We start from the raw sequence: 24,335 nt of genomic DNA, 5'->3' as shown, positions 1-24,335 counted from the left end.
TAGGAGTGGTTGAGGAGGAGAGGGAGCAGGAGCATGCAGAAGAGGTGGAGCAGGTATGGGAGGAGTGGTTGAGGAGGAAAGGGAGCAGGAGCATGCAGAAGAGGTGGAGTAGGAATGGTAGGAGTGGTTGAGGAGGAGAGGGAGCAGGAGCATGCAGAAGAGGTGGAGCAGGTATGGGGGGAGTGGTTGAGGAGGAAAGGGAGCAGGAGCATGCAGAAGAGGTGGAGTAGGAATGGTAGGAGTGGTTGAGGAGGAGAGGGACCAGGAGCATGCAGAAGAGGTGGAGTAGGAATGGTAGGAGTGGTTGAGGAGGAGCGGGAGCAGGAGGATGCAGAAGAGGTGGAGCAGGTATGGGGGGAGTGGTTGAGGAGGAAAGGGAGCAGGAGCATGCAGAAGAGGTGGAGTAGGAATGGTAGGAGTGGTTGAGGAGGAGAGGGAGCAGGAGTATGCAGAAGTGGTGGAGCAGGTATCGGTGGAGTGGTTGAGGAGGAAAGGGAGCAGGAGTATGCCGAAGAGGTGGAGTAGGAATGGTTGGAGTGGTTGAGGAGGAAAGGGAGCAGGAGCATGCCGAAGTGGTGGAGTAGGAATGGTAGGAGTGGTTGAGGAGGAGAGGGAGCAGGAGTATGCAGAAGAGGTGGAGCAGGTATGGGTGGAGTGGTTGAGGAGGAAAGGGAGCAGGAGCATGCAGAAGAGGTGGAGCAGGTATGGGAGGAGTGGTTGAGGAGGAAAGGGAGCAGGAGTATGCCGAAGAGGTGGAGTAGGAATGATAGGATTGGTTGAGGAGGAAAGGGAGCAGGAGCATGCCGAAGAGGTGGAGTAGGAATGGTAGGAGTGGTTGAGGAGGAAAGGGAGCAGGAGCATGCAGGTGAGTGGGTGAAAGAGCAGAGGGCATCACTGTCTGTAGTGCAGGTGTCTAGGGAGGAGGGACAGAGGAAACATGTAGGCCCAGGAGTTCTTCTGATATACATGAAGGTCAGTAAGAAAGACCCTCTTTGTCATCACAATCTAGAACATGGTATTATTTATAGGGGCATGAGGGGGTTGAAAATCATGATTGCACCCCATAGCAGGTGTCTGTAAGACAGGCTAAGATCTCAGTCAATCTTTAACTTCGAAAACACCCCCCTCCACCGCATACAAATAAACAGAAAGAGGCTGATCATTCACTGGAACAAGGCAGCACTGCCCCAAGTACAAGTGTGTCCCTCCAGTGGGTGAATCCTTTTACCACAGCGATGATGGAGTAGCCACACACCCATGGCCCAGGTCCATCTCCAGCCACACACAACAGTCCCAGGTCCATTCCCAGCAGCAAGCCACTGTTTTGGGTTCTGAGGTCCCTGACCCAGAGAGCAGAGACCTAGGCAGCATTTCCTAGTAGTCCAGGGCAGGCTGCTTAGTGTATCTGCAAATTATGAGCCATGGAGAACTGTTGAAGGAGTCAAGATTGGCTAGTGCACTTCAACATTTTATGAAGCACTTTCTGGAGCACCTTTGAAAAAAGATCTAATGGTGTTGTTTTGGTCCCACTGGTATTTAGGAGAACCGCCAATATATTTCACTTTGCTTGGGAAGGGAGACTGTTTATGCTGTTTTTGCTATCGCCCTTCCTTCTTAAAAATAATTGAATACTTTTCCACTTTCCTCAAGTAGTGCTAACATGTTTTAGAAGAAATCGCCGATTATGAGTGCAATGCAGCGGCTCCCTGTGGACTGCCAATGCAGTCTGTGCTTTTACCTCTACTGCAGTCTATTTTTGAGTGCCAGCGGTGGCATAGGCCTCAAGGGTGTAGTCACTGTGGATTAAAACTCGCTATAGTGACAGAAATCACTCAGTTATACTGCCATCAAGGTATTGTCTAAAATAAAATACAAAATGAAGTAAAACTGGCTTTTTTCATAATTGTCATCGGGGATTGAGATATTATTGAATAGAATCGAAGAAATGTGCCTATGGAGACGCGCAGCCAGCAAGTAAATGAACCCGCAGGAACATCTTTCAATGCAATATCCCGAAGCAAACACTGTGTGGGACCCTGGTGAAATATATTTTGGGGCACGCTAGGGGCCCCTCTTCCATAACAGCACCCTGCCACCCGTAATTTGGCACAATGCTACTTTTAAAAAACTCCCTAGAAACTTAACACTAACCATACACAAAATCAAGTGCAAAACTCAATTTTGTGTATATTACCTTAAAGTTCTGGTTGCCATAAACTCCTAACGTGGCAGGCACCTTATTGCGGGGTGTAGTGCAAAGGGCAGGTGTTAACGCATAAAATGGTGCTCTGTGATAAGGATCCCTATTTATTATTATGTTTTTATTATTTATGGTTTAAATTAAACCTTTACAAAAGCAATCATCCCAAACAGAAAGTACAAAGTATTTATAATGTTTTTATAAATAGCATAGAACATAGCCACTACTCTACTGATGAGACATAAAATAGCAAGAGAAAAATAAGTACAATACACATTCCTCCATAGCATAGCAAGTCCTTGAAATTCTTCAGCATCAAATTGTGGATCCCTGCTAGTAACAAAAAATAAAAACAGACCAATCAAAATATCTGATAACAGAGACAAGCAAATATTACAACAAGTTAAGGCTTTTAATAAAGCCCGATAACGGCTAAGGCATCACGAACATTTTGAATATTAAGACAATGTTTCCACATGTTTCCATCTATGTAGACTAATCAATACTTCATTAGGGGCATCAAATATTTATTCCAGCAAATGTTAATGCTGCACAATCCAGTATTAGATGCTTAGTGGTTTCCACACCCACACTACAGAATCTATATGTGTTCTCAGCCTCTGTGAATACGCTTGTCCTAAGCAAAATCTCCCTAGTCGGGATCAAATTCCAACGCAGCCTAGGTCAAATCCCCCTATGATATTGTGTGGGCGGACTGGGATAGTAGAGTAAATAGACTTCCCCGACATTCATGCTCATGAGATAAGTGGCTCATTGATGAGTAGGAATGGACTACATCAGTTGTTATAGCCCAATCAAGATCAAAGAGATCCCTTTTAGCCCTCATTGGATTCTTAATTAAGGTCTCCAGTTCCTGGCCAATTCTTAAGGGGAAAGGTTTGCATCTCTTCCCAAGCTGGGACATGTGATTGAGATTAGCTTGAGAAACATTTTCGCATTTAATATTAGTGCCCAGGGTCTCATACAACGAGTCCGGGATTGGTGAGGCCAGTTTTGAATGTAGCGTCAACAGCTTCCACTCAACCCGGGCCGTCAAAGATATAACCCCAGTTTAAAACCTGATGGCTGATAAAGGTATAGCATTTGGAATGTCCAAGCTCTTTCTCCACAACTTACCCTCAAAACTATCCAATGATCTAAATATGGTATCATTGTATAGTTCAAGACCATATATTAATTTGGGGACAATTTTCCCCATCATAAAACATGAAGGCTGGTTTAAGAAACAAACAGCCACATTTTCGATCGATCTTCATGATCTGGCACTGAAGTTGGCCTACTTTTTGGATCCCTATTCATGCTACAACATATAATATGGCAGACAGCACATATTGCTGCACTACCAGATTTGGCACGAGTACAAGCAAATGTTTGGTGAAAAAAATGAGGGCCTTGTCCAGGCACATCAAAACTTGCACTAAAAGGCCACCTCTACGGCATGGGTGTTCTGCACAAATGTTAGCATAATATTATAGATTGCCCTGAATCTTGCTTTTAGTGAATAAGAAAACTAATCATGGTGGTCTTGAATTACTTTGTGGTATATTTCTGATGTGCACCAATTAATGCATGTTTTATATAAAGTAAAACCACATCACATTTTCCAGTCAACCTTGTTGAGAAATAATTTCTCATTTTATTTCTTTTTCTTCCATTTTTTTCCAAAACTTCAAGTATATTCCTTATTAACTGAAACTGTATAATTTGAACATTCATTTGCTTTGAATTTTTTTATTTCTCATATTTCTCCTCTCTCGACACGTGCTTCACCATGTGTTTAACATGGATCTTCAGGAGAGAATCTAAAAACAGAAAATATTTTATATATTCAAATCACATCAACTTTATATTCCCATATCATAGCATGTTAAATCATCACTTACCCTTCCCCTGTTTTTATGCAGTTATTGATGTCAAAAAATGTTCAAGTTATATTCTTAACACCTTTGTATCCATGCTGTTAATTGTCACAGCTGATTGAGGCCCTTAAAAATCAAATGAATAATGTTTGTTCAAATAGTCATTCACATTATTATACTGTTTGAGTTAATAAGCAGTATACTTAAAGTTTTGGAAAAGAAATTGAAGAAAATGAAATAAAATATTTCTCAACAATGTTGACTGGAAAATGTGATGTGGTTTTACTTTACACAAAAAAATCATTCATTGGCGCCCATTAGAAAGATACCATAAAGTAATTCAAGTTTGATTAATTATTGTTACAGTCACAATAATGGTATCTGAAGTAGCCACGATTAAGGCTCAAGGAAAGTTTCTCTAAATAAAAGCTTCTCTCGGCACTAGAAGCCTGTTAATTGACCGGACAAGGAAATCAAAAACTTAATCCTGGTGGTCCTCCATACACTCTTATGTGAATTTTTGTGAAAACTGCACTTTAAATACCCAAAGGGCAAATACCATTGGGACAACTGAAAGAAGAGGTTATCCTGCCTATTGAAGGGTGGGGGATAGCCCCATTGCAGTTCAAGCTTGTTGTTTTAGCTAATTTCAAGTGTTTCCAGTGTGGATTGTCTACTAAGAATTATACTGTATTAGCTACTAGGTGGCTGAACACAAAAACATGATTAACCCTGTGTTTTATGCTTAACTGTAGATTGGCTGTTGTGCTGCTTGTAGGATAGCTCAGGGGCAACACGTTTGTCATGGAAGCAAGACAACGCAGAGCAATAAAGGGTTTGGGGGCTGTGCTTAGAGACTGGTCTCCGGTATTAAGCGTGTTGTAATAGATTGATTTATTAAATTGTACTTGATTTTAAACTGTTTTTCTGCATTTCATACTTATGTTGGGGAGACCTGCAGAGGAATTGCAGGGGGAGACAGGCAGGGAATTGCAGAGGAACACTTTGTTGGTACCTGTGGACATTCACTCTCCTTGTTTCTCAGTCCTTAGGCACTGATTTGGAATATACTTTTCCTCTTCAGACAGGATGAGCTAGATGACAGAGTGCTAGGTCTTTTTCTTTGGTACTACCCAATTTGATCGAATTGTATTGATCAAATGGTACATCTGGCCGAATTCGGCCAGTAAAATTCCCTCGATTAAGTAAAATCAAGTAATCAATACTGAACATGGGGAGCGGGGTTGCAGCGGTGTCCCCCGCTCCCCATGTTCAGTATTGATGGCCTTGCGGGACTTCAGGGGTGTCTCCCGCTTCCTGAAGATTGGAGATGGGCGATGAAAAAAAAAAGAAAAGAAAAGTAAGGGGGACCCTGCGATGATGCCACAGGGTCAGGAGAGGCAGCGGATGAGGAAAAGGTAAGTGGGGGGATGTATTGGAGGGTGGGGGGACACAGAATTGCAGAGTTTGGCCGCAGTAAAATTGTATCTGCAGCGAAATTGACTACGGCCAAACAACACAGATCCTTTTCTACTACTCAAGATAGATCTGATTTTTCATTTGGTACGGTGGCCTTCTGGAATCTGAAAATTAACGTGTCAAATGTTTGTCTCCTATTTCTTTTCCCTAGGGCCGATCTTGAGCAATGGAGAACGTTGGAAAGAGACCCGTCGTTTCACCCTCATGACCCTACGGAATTTTGGAATGGGAAAGAGAAGCATTGAAGAGCGCGTCCATGAGGAAGCGTACCATCTCATCGATGCACTTAAAAAAACTAAAGGTTAAGATTTCTGGAGCAAAGTTGAACAAATCATTGCTAATCAACAAATTATACTGATAACAAATGCACACATTTGAACTAGGTGACATCATGTATTTAGTATCTCAGGCTGCCTCATTATTTGGGATATGTTTGATATTCATTTGTTATAAGGCTCTTTGGAACTTTTACATTACATTTAAATGCCTATGCATTATGAGATTTAATTTCATGATATCAGCCTACTATAGCACTTACAAAAATATTGCAGGCATCAAAAAGCACCAGTGAGATTAGCAGAAAAGGGTTTCCAATTGATGAGGACTTTTAGGTAGTGTAGGTCTGCATTATCCCATCGATACCATAGCCACCATAAAAATAGAAAAGGGACTTGCTCCCTTTACTAATTACAGTGGTGGACATCTTTGTAGTTTTCTTTTATTAGGAAAAGGAGCACACGCAAGATGCATGGACCCCCTTTATCTAACTGACAAAATACTGTAGTATATAGTATAGTATTAGCCCTGTGGTACTAATAGCGATAACTCCCATTACTGCCCTTGTCAAGCCACAAACAATTCTTCACCAATCAATGTTGCTGTTGCACACATGACAGGAATATTGGTTAATCAAAGGCAGTGACAAATTGCAGGACCTTAATGCTGGTGCCTCTGGGAACATAGAGTAAACATTGTCAATCTGCTAATATTTTGTGAATTAGTGTGTGTGAATACGTGTGTGTCAATGTGGAAACCACAATGTCAACACACTTAGGATATGTATAACGAAGCACTTTGGTAACAACACTAAAGTTAACGTCATTTTAAGAGAGCGAGGAAAAAATGTCTGTTACCTTTTTGCTGACACATGGAATGCTATGCCAAATTTGGCAGTTTTATGGCTGTTACATGTAAGAAAAAAATCATGACGAGTAAACGATTTTTGCATTTTCCATGATCCAGAAAATAATGTTTAGCAGGCATAATATTTCCAAACTGTCCACTTGGATTGTCGTAATTATTAGGAAACACACTCACACTTAAACACACAGATGCACACTCAACCCCCCCCCACACACACACACACGCACACACTTGAAAAAAATGTAGAGGTTGTGCCACATATAGCATTCATAGAAATTCAATGAAAAATCTTTAGTTAAGAGACGGTCAATTTGAAACAGTTCAAAGAAACAAAAACTATGACATTCAGTCAAAGGTCTTGAGGTAAAGTGAGAGTAAGGTTCTAGTTTAACACATCAAAACCCTAGAAAGTCAGTATTTGATGAAAGTTATGCCAGGTAAATATATTGTAGTTTAAAAGGGTATTACTTCCAAGAAAGTAAATATTATCTACTGGTTGAAGTTGTTATGTTTCTAGTGGATGTGAAATTGTAGGCCATTTACAAATAACACAATGTTTTGAAAGGCGGTCGTGTAGCATTCTTTGAAAATATTTTCTACAACTTAAAAGACATGATCCCAAGAGTTTACAATACTTGTATGTTGGCCTGCCATAAATGTAGAGCTACAGCAGTATGTTTCTCATATGTGCTGAAATACAGTGAGTTATTCTCAAGTGATGTCATTGTTGATGTCTTAAGTGATGTCATACGTGATGCTACCTGTGATGACATCTGTGATGTCATCAGTGTGATCCAGAGCTCTGAAACAGGGGATTTGGAGTCAAGGTGATATAGCTTTCAGGCTTTGTAAAATTTCTGAAGTTTAGTCACATGCATTAATGTTCTTTCACTGGGCCTCATTACATGGATGGCAGTAAGGGTTTTTTACCGGTACCGGTAAATCCTTACCGCCTTACTACGAGGTCCCTTTGCGGGTTGGGGAATTTAACGCCTGCTTTTTGCAGGCGTTAAAAACCAACCCGCAAAGGGACCGAGGGAGCTAATTACGGTACCGCAATTTGCGTTACCGTAATTAGTGCCTTCCCCATTCCCATTATGCCCTATGGGGCAAAAATGGGAATGGGGAAGGGCAATGGTGGAAGGGGGAATTACCACCCCGCCAATCTTGGAATGGGGTGGTAATTCCCCTTTCCACCAAGGCGGTGCCGGTATTTTACCGGCATGAACCATGGCGCTAAAAGCGCCATGGTTCTCCGCCATCAGTGTAATGAGGCCCACTGAATTTTGAGGATTTTACTGACCCTTGAACTGAATTGTCTCCTAAGTAAATATTTTCCCCTGCGGGTGTATAAATGGTAGGTATTACTGTAGCTAGGTTCTTTTGCCTAAGAACTTGAAATGTGTTAATAACATTTTGAATTATGTACTATAAATCTATTGAAAAAATTATTGAAAAGGCTAGCAATCATGCTCATGATATTAGATCTTAAGCCAAACTAACTAAATAACCATGAAAGAGAACTTGCTGTATGTTCAATGATTTAAAGAGTCATCATATGTCTGCATTATGATTGCACCAAAAATGTATAATTTGTAACAAGAATATTTTGGACTACTGATCTTTTTTAACATTATGGCTTGGGTTAATTTAAAAGTGTTACATTTTTGCTTTTATTATTACAACATGAATCAGTATGTTCCTGTCCTTTTAGGTCAATACAGAGATACTCAATTTGAGAAAATGTACCCAAACCTATTAATCAGCAATCCTTTGTTTTTCTTTTATTGAGCAGGGTTGCCTTTTGATCCAGCCATCCAAATAAGTAATTCTGTTTCCAATGTCATCTGTTTGGTCATTTTTGGGAAACGATTTGAGTATGAAGATGAGGAGTTTGTGGAATTACTTCATAGGATCGATACTACTTCAGTGATATCAAGTTCAATAGGTGGCCAGGTAAATTCATGTATATATTCATAAAGTGCCAAAATGTAATTTAATTTTAATGATCTAAAGATCATGCATACATCAGCATGATGGTCTAAAGGTGCTGGGGAAATGAAGGGAAAAGACAGGTAGTCCTTTCATTGGTAGATAGTTACACAGTGTTTATGTCTGTCTGGAAGACAATTCTCCAGAGTGGATCTTCCATGTGCAGTGGATTGTTGCAAGAATGTTTATGTTCAACTGAATGCCCTGATGGGGGAATATTAGAAAAGCTTAACCACTAGGGTAGGAGGGTGGGCACACTCATTGGAAGTGGTGCGGCATACAGATGTAATTGATTTGAGCGTGTTGATACTTTGGCAGAGTTCCCTGGCAATATGGTTTAAATATGCCCCCTAAAAGACTTTGGGCCTCATTACACGGAAGGCGGTAATGGTTAACGGCCACCGTTAATGGTAACGGTGGCCGTTAACCATTACCGCCTTACTACGAGGTCCCTTAGCGGGTTGGTTTTTTAACGCCTGCTTTTTGCAGGCGTTAAAAACCAACCCGCTAAGGGACCTCGGAGCTAATTACGGCACCGCAAAATTGCGGTGCCGTAATTAGCGCATTCCCCATTCCCATAGAGCCCTATGGGGCAGAAATGGGAATGGGGAAGGGCAATGGCGGAAGGGGGATTTACCGCCCCACCAACCTTGGAATGGGGCGGTAAATCCCCTTTCCGCCAAGGCGGTGCCGGTAATTTACCGGCATGGTCCAGGGTGCTAATAGCACCCTGGACCACCGCCTTCCGTGTAATGAGGCCCTATCTCCCTGCTTCCCTTCTGTTACCCTCATCCTCTGAAATGCACTCATAGTGGTCTGAGGGCCTGAATCTGATTTAAGGCTGTGTGCCTCACTTCTTATGGTATTTGTTTTAAAAACACTTTGATCAGAATAAAAAACCTACTGCTTAAATTGAGAAGGTGCTCAGCCACATAATGTCATAGCTTTTGCTGGTGATGGCTCAGGAATTAGGGAAGTCAAGATAGATGTGAACTTTGAAATTACAGCATTAAATAATGATGTTTAACGTTGGAACAGATCAGAGACAACTCAACGGTGTCATCGCTTTGCAGCATTTGTTACACCCTTACCCCACCATCCTAAAAACAATTTAAAATGGACCGTAACTCCCCCCTGCACCTCAGAACATGTTGCCACAAATGTTCTCAAATGGCCACCCACGAAAGGAAGTGAAATGGCTACAGTGAGATGGGCAGGTACCATGTGAGTTTATTTCTGGGACTTCACCATTAGTGAGTTTAGGTGAAAGAATCAGATATTAGAATAAAGTTGACCTTTTGAGGTTGAGGCCAACTATGAAATGACAGGTACATCCAGGTTTTTAACTGGCTCTGTGGTGGTAGGAGATGACTGGGTTGGAGAAGGCCAAGTTTCACAAAAGGTAGCAGGCGCTCCTCTCCAGAAAGAACATGGCATGATAACCTGTTCTGAGATGAGAGTTTGCAGCACACACTTTTTGCTCACTGTACCTTTCACAGATGGGAAATAACTATTTGCATATCAGTCTTTGTCCCGCCCACATGGGCAGTCCAGCACCGAAATGCTATGGCAATTCCTCTCTGAACAAGAGTACCAGCAGTAACCCCATGCACGTGTTTCAGCCTTGTTGGGCCTCATCAGTGAGGTGAAGCTGAGCCTCGCTAAGCACAGTGAGCAGGGAGTCCACGTCTGGTTGCCCCCAGGTAACTCAGGGTGACCAACCCCAAGTTCCTTACACATATTTCAGGTGGTGGCTTTGAAGAGCCCAGGTTTCAGGTGGGACCAAGGCTTCATTTTTGCAGCCTACAGTTTAGCCAGTGGTCTTCTATTGAGACATGGATTATGGACAAGGAATACTAACAGTGTGTACTGTGGTCTGTTGATATGTACCAGTGTCTGTGTGCCATATATTCTTGCATAGAAAGGGATTCTGGAGGAACAGATAAGAGCAGCAAACTGTAAGAGGCAGGTGTAAAGATGGATGGTTAAAAGAGCAAACCCCTGTTCTCTGGGCCCTTTGCCAGGGCAAGATTTAGGGGATTAAGGGGGACAAAGTGGCAGGATGGTGAGCTTGACATTGAAAATGTACTAGTTGTACATGAATCTACTTTAAAAACATCCATAGAATGTGCAGCAGCTGCATAAACACCCCATACATTCCTTTTCAATACACTTGGTTGTGCAAAAGCCAGTGGCATTGGCATATCATTGTTCGGAAGGCAGGATATTTGCACTTGTGTCATCCACCTGCTCATATCCATTAGTTGGAACTTCCTTAAGATCTAAATGATGTCAAGCCTGCTATTTCGTTTTGCGTCGAAGGTGTGCCATTACTCAGAGCTTCACCATTGGTCCTTTAAGAGGAGTTCCCAGAGCTTTTCATTATGTGACCAGGGGGAAATAAAAGTTCACAGGACCAGCTCTGTGAATTTCAAAGGACTGGAGTCTACGATGGGAATACCAGACTTTACACAGATCCGACGATGACAATAGCCAATTTAAAGCAATGACAAATAAGGATACCATTGTTAGCAGCACTGGGAGTTACTCTAGGATTAAATGAAACATGATATTTGACTTAAAGAAGGACCAACCTCGTGGAGGCTCTCCTTCAATGCATATGCAGTTCGGGTAATAGCTCCATTTTAGAAGCTTTTAATTGTTCATTATAGAAACTTTGACTGCCTGTATTCGGTAGTAGGGATGTCCATACACCATGCCGATCTTTGTGGAGTCATTAATTGGGATCGTACTGAAATTCAAGTGTCAGCTGAGCTTTAAAAATGAGTTTTTAGAGGCTCACTATATTTCCGAATAGCCCAGTGTAAGATCTATCACCCAAAGTGGTGACTGGAAGAGTTACAACTGTAAGGACATGTAAGGGAGTTTCTGGAGAAAGAGAATCTTGTCCACAAAAGTTCTGGGTCAATGTGCTGATCACCTGTCCAAAGAAATATGACACAATCCAGTAGTGTGTGGCCATTAGTACACGTCTTGGGAAGGGAGTGGCTCTTCCTGGGATTAAGATTTTTCCAATCACTGAGAAACGAAATCAGTATTTGTGCAGCGTGAAATATCTCATCAGATACGTCTAGAACACTGCAGCCAGGTAGAAGTACAACAGGTGAGCCTAGTAGTTTCACCAAAACCAAGGATTTTGTTTCCTATTTGGTCCTGGCAAAAATGTCAACTTATTGAAATCTCAACCTAATTATTGATGACATCAGTCACTTGTCCTGCCTGCAAAAACTCATGCTATACTATTTATATTATATTCTGTAAATGATCATTTTTTGTGCAGCTGGATTATTTTTGAGATGGCATACAGGGGCAGCAGTACCTTGCCATTGCAGTTCGATGTTGTTGGTAATGCTTTTTGTATAATACGTAGCTTGTTTAGTAAGCAGGTTTGTTTCCATACTGTTCTCATCTTCCAATTAATAAGAGTCCAAATCCAGCATCTCTTTTGGCATGTGCCATCAAATCTACCATGCAGAAGGTCAGAGGGTGAAGCATCAATGAAGAGTGCACAGCAGTTGTGCAAAGTGGATAGGTAGATAAGGTCAAGGGTGTGGTCTGAGCATGGGCAGGAACCTAGTGCATGCTAATTAGGGAGTGGTCGTTCAGAGAGGAATCCTTTAGGAGTTTCTGGGCATTGTTGTCGTCTGCAATAATGATAGTGGAGATGACTGTTGGGAAAGATGCAAGACTAAAGTCAAGCACAGTGAAGAAGAGATTAAGGGTACCATGGGTAGAAGATGAGAAGGAGAGTTATGAAGTTGGCGCAAAACTTTAAAGGATATGAGTTAAAATGGAAAAACAGTGAAATCAGAGAGGTCACGAGGGGCTGATGGTTGTGATTTTACTTATCATTTGACCAAAACCACTTTGTAGTCAGTTGTGGGAGTGGGGGAGAGTAGAAACGTCTGTAGGGTGGACCGCCAGACTGACAGTATTCTTAGGAGCAATCCAGGTACCTCTGATGCTCATTGCAGAGATGTTTGGGTGGTGGGATTCTTAGTTTTTTATGATGAAGCATTACAGAGATTGGGCATTACGGGGTCCCACAGGGAGTTTTTTTAGAATGGTAAAGGGGTGAAGAGAGAGACACAGGTGTCTGGAGACAGGTGGGTGGGAGAGATGAGGTTACTGTGCTAGGATTGAAGAAATTACCATAGTGTCATTTAATGTCTGGAAGGAGAATAGGGATAGAAAACCGAAGAGGACAAACGGTGGTGTAAATTGGGGAACAAATACCCCAAGTGAGCAAGTGAGGGAGAAAGAGTGAGAGAGAGAGAAAGGATTGGTGACAGGGAAGGATGAAGTAAGGAGGGAGATTAGGAGGGCAGGAGCATGGTGGGGAGCCAGTAGCATATATGTAAGGTAACAGACACATAGGTGTGGATTTGGGAGTCAGCAGTGGTTCTAAAGGTTCTACATTCATTTTTGTATTTCTAATGTATTTAAGAACACAAACAGCATGGAAAGTAGATAATAACAGGGATCAGAGGCAGTGCTAGGCTAAGGGGTGAATTGGTCAAAATAGGGATATTTCCTAGGGACTGGGACTGGAGGACATAACATTTCTTACACTGAGAACCACCTGAGGTCTGTATTTAAATATTTACAAGTAACATAGAGTAGTCCTGAGTGAAGAATGCCACTACAAACAGATTCACTGTAGAACTGGAAAACAGTAAGAAAGGGGAAAGCGCCAAGTCCTGAAAATCTCTAGAAGAGGGAGATGAAAGTTCCAGGTTGTAATGTTGTAGATACGGCCAGTAAGCTAGGTTATAAAGACGGGCAAAGGTTTTTGGCCTCATAGATGTAATTATGCTTTAGGGGACTTTGGCCCTCATTATAAGTGAGCAAGTTTGGAAATAAAGGTGCTGGCACTTTGAGTCTGCCGGTATGAGCTGTGACCTACCGACAGGCCTTACCTAACAAGAGTCCTGGCCGTTACCAGCAGATTTTTTACTGAAGCACTGGCACCGTTTCTAATGGTGCCGGTGCTTCAGTGTTCCCATTCCCGTGGAGTCCTATGGGACTCCACGGGAATGAGAATTTATTGTTCATCTGCTGCCTGTGCTATCCCTGTAGGACCGGGATATCAGATAGCATAAACAGTAAGGCGAGTCTGCCGGTAACCAGATGCTAACACCAGCGGGTTACTGGCAGACTCGTAATGAGGGCCCTCGTGTCAGAGGTATTTTGGTGGCAATTTTTGGTGAGCCTGTTAGGGTATTTTGTGGTATTGTGGTGACCCCTAAATGCAGGGAATTGCCTGATAACTGTTCTTATACCAGGGTCACTAACGGTAAGCCAAGACTATACTTAGAGTACATTCTAGATCATAATTTCATGCTCCTGCAGTATTTTATTTACAATGCCACGTTATGCTCTTTTGGCGGTATCTAAGAATATATTTACCAAGTCATCTGATCTGAGTCATTTATGTAACCAGCCCCTGAAATGAACCCAATTCACAATAGCCAGTTTTGTTATGTAATTTACCACAAGATGAAGTTACTGCCTGTGGTAAATTGCAGCTACCACTTGTTATTCACAGTTGTCTGTGTTACCACAAGAGACCAGAACACATAATAAGTACTCTAAGGCTAATTCAACTTATGCAAAATATTAACAAGACATGCAATACACAGTGTTCTCAGATCACTTTTCTGTGATTCAAAAATGGAAATTAAATATTTACAAATACAACTAATCTGTATTTAAACTCCCTGCGTTACATGAGCTTTTCCACAAAGGGCTTTTTAAGCACCTTCTTTGTGTTGCAGTTCAGAAACATGGTTATTAATCGACCTTGAATGATAGCATTCTCTCTATGCAGCTCACTGCCTTGAGATTATATTTACAGCTTACTGCTTGGCCAGTAAAAAATAACACACATAACGGTGCCAGTGCTTCAGTGTTCACATTTCCATTGGGTCTCACGGGACTCCACGGGAATGGGAACTTACAGTTTCTCTGTCGCCTGATCAGGAAGCAGAAACGGTAATGCGAGTCTGCCAGTAACCTGCCGGTAGCACTGGCGGGTTACCGGCAGACTCGTAATGAGCGCTCTTGTCCCAATCACCAGTCTTTAATCAGGTGCACAACCTTCGTCTGCACAATGCCCCCTCACATGGAGGAAAACCAAGACACAGGTTGATAATTTGGGTAGCCATCAACCTTATACTCAAGACCTTGATGATTGAGTGTTATTCTCACTTCATCAAAAATCTGAAACTGGTTTGTGCTTGCATATCCTATGATGACATTACTTTTCTCAATATCTATTTATTTATTTATGTATTTATAAAGCGTCGAGAGCCTGCAGGCATCAGGGCACTAAGACAAATACACAAAGGACAATCCATAAAACACAGTCCAAGGGAAATCAGAGGCTTAGGAAGGAAGGAATGTCATTGTCATAGTATGGAACCGTCACATTTTCTGAACAGGTGTGTTTTTAAGACATTCTGAAATGTTTTCAGATTACTGTCTTCCATCAGTGATGTGGGCAGAAGATTCCATGATTTGACCGCCTTGATGGTGAAGGATTTTCCAAAGCCTTTTTTCCGTTTGTATCTTGGGCATCTGATCAGCTTTATTCCAGCTGATTGCAGTACCCTGCTTGGCTCGCATTGGAGAATTTGATTTTTTAGGTATCGCGGGGCAGTGCCATGTATGCACTTATGGACAAGTGACATGGTTTTAAAGAGGATTATGTCATGCACAGCCAGCAGTGTACGTTTGTCCTATGCTGTGTAACATGTTCACGTCTCAGTAGTTTATTCACAATGCGCACAGCATTGTTTTGTGTCAATTGGCATTTGTTTAAATTAGTTTCTGATGCACCTACAAGCAGGGAGTTGCAACAGTCCAAATTAGATAGTATAGTGGCACGGGCAATAGTTGCTGCGTTCTTCTGTGATACGTAGGGTCAAATGTTTCTGAGAAGATGGATTTGATTGATGTGTGTATCAGATGCCAATGAGGCTTCCAGATGAATTGCAAGTTTTTACTTTCTCCTGGATGGGGTGCTATTGTTAATTATTTGAAATTTGGAGTCGTCCCCTTTTAGTTTGGTTCTAGAATCTTGGGAGCCAAAAATCATTTGTTCTGTTTTGTCCCCATTTCTACAGAGTCAATTGTTGGACATCCAATTCTCTATGAGATGGTATATGGTAGTTAGTGTGGCCATATATTTTGCAAAGCCGCCTGTGATTTCGAGGTCCAACTGTGTCTCATCTGCATAGTTTGTGAAAAATATGCCCATATTGTCCAATATATCACAGAGGGGCCTGATGTAACGATTGAAGAATAATGGGGACAAACTCGCCCCTTGTTGAACCCCACACCAGATGGGGACTTGGAGGAATGTCCCTCCCCCAATAAATTTGAATTTCATCTATAATATTAAGGTACACAGGGATTGATCCTAACCAGACCAGTTGGGTGAATTTCTTTGTGAACTGAAGATCATGGGTCATCAAATATAGTCATGCTGATGGGGGGATTTTAATGGCAAAAAGGAGCAGGAATCCCACAAGCTCATTGTTCGCCATGAAGATGTGGAAAGGGAGATCCCACTAATTTGAGGTATTCTCCACCCCTGACGAGGTTTCCAAAAAAATGGAAGACCTGGCCCTCCAGTATGACTGTGTGATGTTAAATGGGTGATCATGGCTAAAGGTGTCTGTTACACTTTTCAGAGGAGTCAAGGTAGAAGATTGATTGATTATATTTTCATATCTGCTGTCTGCTGAATTTAGTTTCAGCTGTGTAAATGGTACATTATCTGGAGAGCATTCACAACCCCTTGGTAGAATCCTTATAGGTAAGATCAGGGATTCCCAATAGGTAAGATTAGGGATGGTAATGAACCAGGAATGATCCAAGAGTGACAATAGAGAGTCGCTTCTGCCTCAAGTCGTGTCACTCGAGGCCAAAGTATGCCTACCAAACTTAGATGATAATCATCCATTACTGCAGATATTTTTCCAGCAGTGGACTCTTGGTGACAATAATGGTGACAATAATGGTACTAGGTGAAGAATTAAAGAAGAGATTCAAGACATTCTGGATGAGGTTAAAGCCATGATTACAGGGGGCCCTACCAAACTCGGGTGAGTTGACTCTATGATGTTTGTTTCACCTTCAAACATCAGGAGTGGGCCACTTTCAGGGTTGATTTGGTTGGATGGAGATTGCCTGGTGACAAAGCACCATTTGGCATGGGCTGACAGGCTGGTCCAACATTTTAGGGATTGAGTTCTAAGCAGCTGATCAAATACAGGTAAAAGGAACCACACAAGTGTGTGCTGGAAGCCCTGAACAGGGCTAGAGACCTAAAAAGCTATTTGGGCACTGGTTAATTGGGGTTGGGGGTTTGTTCCCGAGGTATGGAGCAACATTATGAATTTGTGGTGGAGGAGTACTTTAGTATGCTATTCAAGGCCACCGTATATCACATACTGTCCATGTGTTTACAAATGGATGCATACTCTAGGATTGGCTTAGGCATCCCAGAAATTGACATAAAAGGGGTCAATTTTGTGATTGCAAGTATGAAAAAAGGGAAGGCACCAGAATTGGACCATTTTCTGGATGATCTTTTTTTAACTGTTTCAGCTATTTGTGCCCAGTCTTTGTGCTGTTATTTCAATTTGATTTTGATTTCAGGAGTAATCCTTTGTGGCACTACATGAAGGGGACCAGGATAGGGCAAGATTTGGGAGGTGTGTGCATGTAGCTGGTACATTCCCAAATGGGATATATGTGTGGCAGGGTTCTGTACTGGCCCCTACTCTGTTCAATATATTTAACAATGATGTTTTGGTGGGGTTGCTGGCACCCAGTGCTGATGCCCTTAACAATGGGTCCCGGAATATTCCAGTCTTGTTCCATGTTGATAATTCTGTCTTAATTGGTAGGATGGACAATGGCATAATGCACCTCCTGCGAGCATTTCTATCATATTATGAGGACACAATCCTAACAATTAATACTAGCTAAAACAATTTGATGACCTGGAGTTCAGGATGGCTGTTGGCTTATCATGACTTCCTCTGAATACAGAAGGTTGTAGAGGTCATTGAATTTGACTACCTCTCAGTGAGAATATCCAAGACAGGGTAATGGATCCACAAGATTGCTGAAAGTACCTCTTGAGTGATGCAAGAGGCAGCTAGAATGAGAGGATGCTACAAGAATATTGATGCCAAATCCTTTGTCACCTCCCACTACCTGTGCACCAGGCAATTGTGTGCCATGTATGGAACTGCGATTTACTTAAACTATAGGCAAGGTACCGGTGGTATAAAACATTTACTATGAATCTCTTTGATCCCTTTCTAAATGTACCCTCACTATGCTACTAAGAGAGGTGCTGAGGGTAAAGAGTGGTAAGCTGTGGCCTAGGTTTTGGGTCAAGGACAAACCATCAATATATAAGGACAACGTTATTCAGCTACTGGGTTTATCTGGATCCAAGCCAATACACTGGCTGACTTAGGTCAGGGACGTATTGGGCAAGTTCAGTCTGCGCAAACTTTGGGATTGTCTAGACCATACACTGCAACTTGTATGGATATTTTAGGGGTGTTTAAAGAATTAATTCCAAATGAGATACACTTGTGTTCCTGTATCTCAAGAGTGAATTGTTGTTATTCTTTGGAATCTAGTGTGATGATAGAGACCTATGAAGACTGGATGTTCAGCCTTTTAGTCCCACACTGGTCATTGCAGGGATGTGGAATCCGTCAATCTGGCTTTTAGTTGCAATGGCACCACTGCGATGCCATAATCACAAGCACTTGAGGAACAGATGGATCAAGCCCCACTTCATTGAATAAGGGATTGGAAATGTGATTCATTAAGTCATTGCAAATTATGTGTGGAGTGGCTGGAAGGCCAGGAAATCATGAGCCTTGCCAAGCTCTTACTTAGTTGGTCTTTATGCAATTTTAGCTGGTTCCTGACTTCCTTACGTGTACTGGTTTAATCAAAATAGACAAAATGCAGCTGCTGAGATTTTATATATTTGGGATTGTTCTATGGTGTACTATATGCTTTTATTGTTATTTTTGTCTAACTAAGCAAGTGGCTTTATTGCAAATTGCTTTGGAATACAACACATGTTGTTGTTGTTGCAAATGAATGAATAAAATAAATTATAGTTCCAAGTAGTTCATATCTATCCCTCATATTATTGAACACATTGCTTTGACGGCTGCGTTTTCACTGTGGGTGTTTTATGATGTATAACGCTCTCATATTGAGTTTTACCTAATTTAAACTGTGATGTTGTAAAGGTTTTTGCTATAAAAAAATGTTGCTGCTGTTGCAAATGTAAAATAATGTAAAATGGTCTTATGTAGTGCTCTTCTGCAAATAATGTTGGCTTCACTGCGCGTGGCTCGGTGAGAAAGGAGGGGAAGGTGTGTTATTCGGACAGTGGGAAGGCAGATGCAGAAACCTTCAGTGTTGCTGTATGCAAGTCATTACCTGTGTGTCAATATTAAAATCTTGTTGTTGTTTGTGGCTGGTATCGACTGGGCAAGTTAGCCATATGAGCATCCCCGGATTGTGGAGTGGAAAAATTAACAGCATGGCTGTTGATAGAAGTTGAATATGGTCTGAATCTCTTAAGTACACTAGACCTAGGAGTCATATATAGCTGTGTGGGAGGTGTAAGGGTGGGCGATTTGAGATGTGACGGGTTAGCAGAGGAATGGTGGGTGGAGAGTGAGGGGCGTGGGGGTGGAGTTGTCACTTTCCTGCTCTTGGTGGTAGATTTCACTGAGATTAAAGTGCAGACCAGTGCTACGCACAAGATGTTCGATTAGTCAGCTTGGTTTCCCAAAGTTTGTAGTGCCAAGAGTTTTAAAAAAATGATTGTCGTAAATGATCGCAAAGGTTTATGGTACACAGGTTTTAAGTCGGTTGCTATTATTTTTCATTTATTTCAAAGTGTTTTGTTACTAAACCAAGTCTTGAGTTGTTTCCTGAAAAGGTCAGGTGTTTCTCCTCCTGGCAGAGAGATCTGGGTAGGTTGCTCCATAGTTATGTGGCTAGACCTGAAAAAGTGGGTCATCTTTGCCATTTCTTGTTGCAGTTGGGGACTAGCACGAATGCAGCTTTGCTGGACCCAAATGTTCTGGAAATTAATAGATCAAATCTGCTTACCCTTACAGGTAGCTCACATCTCTAACTTACTGTATTAACATCATTTCTTTGAATTGTGTAGAACTTTGTATAAGTATGAAATTAATCTTGTTAACCATGCATTATTTAACCGCTGCTGGGTGTGCAATAACCATAAAAATAGCCAAGTAGGCCTCCTTTTATAACCTTTTATGATGTAGCTGATATCTTCACTCAATTCCTCTTACCATGAACCAAACTTACAGTCTGCCTTTTCTCCAATTCTTCATAGCTTTACACCATGTACACAGACATCATGCACCATTTGCCGGGATCACATAAGACAATGTACAAAATGATGACTGATCTGGAAAAGTTTGTAGAAAAAAGAGTAAAAATCAATCAAGAGACCTTTGATCCTGATAATCCTCGGGACTTTATCGACTGCTTCCTTATTAAGATGGAGAAGGTAAGCATGATGTTGACTCTGGTGGGGTGTTATGTGGGCACGTAAGACTAAAGAGGGAACATGTCACCCTATTTAGCTATTCTCCCCGGCTCTAGTTTCAGAGACTTAGTAATGTATATCAGCTCATAGTAGTCATTATGACATCTCAGCCAATAAAATTGTTCGGAATGTGGTCAGTAACTACTGGTATTAACTACAGTCCAGGCATTCTCACTCCAGAAGGTGGCAGGAAAACAATAAACAAAATCATTCTCTGCAGACAAAAAACAGCAATGCAGTTTCCTTGCAAGATTTCTTTAAACAAGAGACTCCAACCTTATTGAACACACCAAAGTGAAACCTAAACAGGAAACAAAGCTTTCACTTTTGTTAGGAAACACTTTAAAATTGCATCTAACTCAAGCTTATACTTTTCCTGTTCAACCCTCTTTACAATAAAAATGTTTACCTTATGAAGACAACCAAATTAAACGTTACACAATAAAACCACATTTACTGTACTAATACGGTTTGTGTACTTTGTTCACTATCAAACTAACATATTTTACTTTACCACTAGAATACCAAACTCTTCATTGCTGTTAGTTCAATGTGGTAATATCTTTATAGACCTGTGCAGGGGTTATTATTGCTTGTTATAATGACCCTTCACCAACCCATGGACCTCGGTTTCGCCTCGGGTATAACTTGGGGCCGATCGTTGTTCCATCATAATGACCCTTCCTGAGCTCTATGGGGCTATAATATCGGCGCACATTGTTATAGGGATGTTGGCTCACAAAAGATTGGCGTTGCCCGATGCTACAGAAAACCCATTCTGTTCCGCCATTTACAGGGAGGAAAAAAAAGGAGTGCTTTCCGTATTAAGACGTCTGGTTAATATTCAATTTGACGTTTTCCTATATAATCATATCATTCCCAGGACCTCTAACTTTTTGATAGTATTGGTAAACAACACAACACCTTGCACGAAAATAAACATTTGTAAAAGTGAAAAGTTCTTGCACATGAATTTAGAAATATGTGTCAGGGAGAGGAAAGATAGTGTCTGAGGAGGAGAGTAAAGATGTGTTAAATCACAGCAAGAGTGGTGACAGAAAAGAACTATTTTCCAGTATAGGGACCATGAAAGGGAAGAGTGTTGCTTACTTTCTAGAAGGCATTGCTAGATTAGGGGTACTACCAGAAAGAATGAAAAAAACAACATTTAAATAGTAGTACATATAAATATCCAATAGACAAGTACCTCAAACATATCATTCCAGAATTCGTCCAAAACATTTATTTATTCTGCAATGTTTTCGCTTCCACTTCTTCAGGTACAATAAGATGTCTTTCTTATTGGCTGCTCAGGTCACTCAAGTTACAGTGCTGAATTTTGCAAAAAACATGATCAGTGAAGCCACGCCCCTAAACGCTCACACCAGAAAGAATACAACCCGCTAGGGAAGAATGGCCCAAGTCGATCGTGTAAGGATAACAAGTTTTAATCTCACATGTAGATGAGAGCAACAGCAAAGAACTCTGCTGCTAAGAATGTTCTGCTGAAAAGAGGTACAAGCAGAAACTTTTCAATATACACAGCATCATAATGATGCAACAACATACAGTAAAAAGCCACGTTGCTGATTGGGTGGGCCCCTTACATGCCCCACCTTTACACATAAGGGGTGCCAGTCTATTGGTACCAGCCCAGTCCATCCGTCTTCCCTCATGTGGGTGCCGCAGGGCTCATCATCTTCTCATGTCAAAGGTCAGAAAACAAATTAATTATACTCCTACCATACGAATATTCTATCACTCATGCTGTGCACTTGGCAGGCCTTAAGACAGACACAAAGGAGTTTCTGGGGCACTCTAACCTTCACACACACATTTCACTCACTCCCCTCCATGTTATCCGGCTCCAAGGTCCCTACCCTCATTTTGAACTATAATGTAACCCTCCCGGCCCCACGCAATACAAATCACATGGTTGACGCTTCAACGGTATGCTCTGTCTGTCCCCTTTGAACATTTCAGGACTTGTTACTTGGGGTTGGTGGTCAAAGGGCACCTGGTGCCATTGGAATTTAGGGATTTTAAGGTTTAGTCAGTTATATGCGCTATAACTCGTGGTCACCTGGGAATGGGCCAGGTTATGATTTGGCCAGTGTGAGATAACATGCACACCAGGATCGGACTTGCAAGGCACATTCCTCTTGGGTAAAAAAATATATCTTTGCAACACTGTTAGAACAATGAATAGACGTTGTGGTGGTTTGGGGTGTGAGCTGTCGTCCTCATGGGAGCTTGGGCATAGCTGGGGATTTCTCTGGTCTCGCGAATTTGGGCCTAGTGCATGCAATGCTGCATATACTGTGCAGGCCTTCCCTTCTACCTATGATTAATAATATCTACGCAGAATAGCAATGCTGCTTGCATTTTGGGCTATATTATGTAGTTAGACTATATTTGGTTATATTAAAATGGGGTCCTGTTAGATGGGATGACATCCCTCACACTATGCTCCCTACCCCCTGGGCCATCATAGTGCCTGGAATACATCAGCCTCACTTTAAAGCGCCTAGTGGGTGTGACAGGGTTGTCCCCTTCCCAACATTCCCCCCTTTCATTACTTCTACAGTAATTAATTCTGGAATGCTTCTGCGCTCCGGCTTCCCTGTTTCTTCATCCACATGGCTGAGTACCCTTTATTGGCACCCAGGCCCTACACACTGATCGCAAATTCTCCCCCATAAGTGCATACTCTTCAGGTGAGCAAGTCATATAAATGCATCCCCCTCCCCTGCCAGGGCCACCCAAACCTGTTATGTTATGTTATGTTATGTTATGTTATTGTAACTTATAAAGCGCACAGTCGCCCTAAGGCATCATGGCACTCGAAAGGGAGGCTGCTCGAACGAGAAACCGAAGAGAGACCAAAAATTAAAACAGGTAGGTTTTCAGGGCTCTTCTAAAACCAAGATGGTCAACAGTGGCTTTCAGTAACGGGGGAAGGCTGTTCCATAATTTGGGAGCGGCAATAGAAAACGCTCTGCCGCCAAGCCTTTCCAGATTAGCTCTAGGAACGGTCAAACAGTTGGAGTTCATGGAGCGAAGGTCCCGACCCGGTATGTATCTACTAAATTTAGACTGTAGAAATTCGGCGCCCTGGGCATGAATAGCCCGGTGGACAATGCACAGAGATTTAAAGTGAATTCGCTTCTTCACCGGCAGCCAGTGAAGTTTCCGCAACACTGGCGTAATGTGAGCCCCATAGGGGGAGCCAGTGGCTAACCTGGCTGCAAGGTTCTGCATACGTTGGAGACGATGGATAAGACCCATTGGTTGTGCCAGGTACAGCGAATTACAATAGTCCAACCGTGAGAGCACTAACGCAGCCACCACGGCATGACCCTCTTAAGGACCCAGATCTGGTGATGGGTGGACTGACAGACAGCCGTAACCTGGTTAGCCATAGACAGAGAAGCAGAGAGGATGACCCCTAAGTTCTTTACTTTGCTAACTGGGCCAGGTAAGGGGCCCAGGGAGAGAGGCCAAAAAGCAGGGGTCCATAGTAGGGGGTTAGGAGGACATCCTACCGATAGTACCTCCGTCTTATCCCCATTTAGCTTTAACCAATTCTGATCCATCCATATCCCGACTGCCCTTAGACAGTCATGGAGGCAAGTTCAAACCTCAGATTGATCCTGATCTAGGAGGATCAGGATTTGTGTGTCATTCGCAATGAGTAACAGTTAAGCCCATAAGAACGGATGAGACAAATCAAAGCCCAGATATATCTATTGAACAAAATTGTGACAAAGAAGATCCCTGGGGCACCCCACAGGTGAGGGCGCATGGGGTAGAGAGGAAAGGAGGCATAGCAAGGGTCTGAGTACGATCAGAAAGAAAAGAGGTAAACCAGGCCAGAGCAGAGCCGGAAATCCCAATCTGTGAGAGACGGGAGAGGAGGATGGAATGGTCCACCGTGTCGAATGCGGCGGAGAGATCTAATGGGATCAAAGCCCCAGCTCCG

The 24,335-nt window shown here is 42.2% G+C and overlaps 1 protein-coding gene across 2 annotated transcripts in view; it reads left to right on the top strand.

Annotated features, from left to right (window-relative positions):
- The window catches only part of LOC138520923 (cytochrome P450 2A13-like), a 172,134-nt gene that overhangs the window by 69,417 nt on the left and 78,382 nt on the right, over window positions 1-24,335 (top strand). For both annotated transcript variants that reach the window (XM_069633352.1, XM_069633351.1), the window contains exons 3-5: window positions 5,711-5,860; window positions 8,498-8,658; window positions 20,138-20,314. In XM_069633352.1, coding sequence (XP_069489453.1) covers window positions 5,711-5,860; window positions 8,498-8,658; window positions 20,138-20,314 — 488 coding nt within the window. The remainder of the gene's footprint in view (window positions 1-5,710; window positions 5,861-8,497; window positions 8,659-20,137; window positions 20,315-24,335) is intronic.

This window comes from Ambystoma mexicanum, chromosome 13, assembly GCF_040938575.1.
Source record: "Ambystoma mexicanum isolate Mex_15411 chromosome 13, UKY_AmexF1_1, whole genome shotgun sequence".
In the NCBI taxonomy this organism is placed as follows: Eukaryota; Metazoa; Chordata; class Amphibia; order Caudata; family Ambystomatidae; genus Ambystoma; species Ambystoma mexicanum.
Note: the sequence above shows the minus strand (reverse complement) of the source record. Positions and strands in the feature narration are given on the sequence as shown.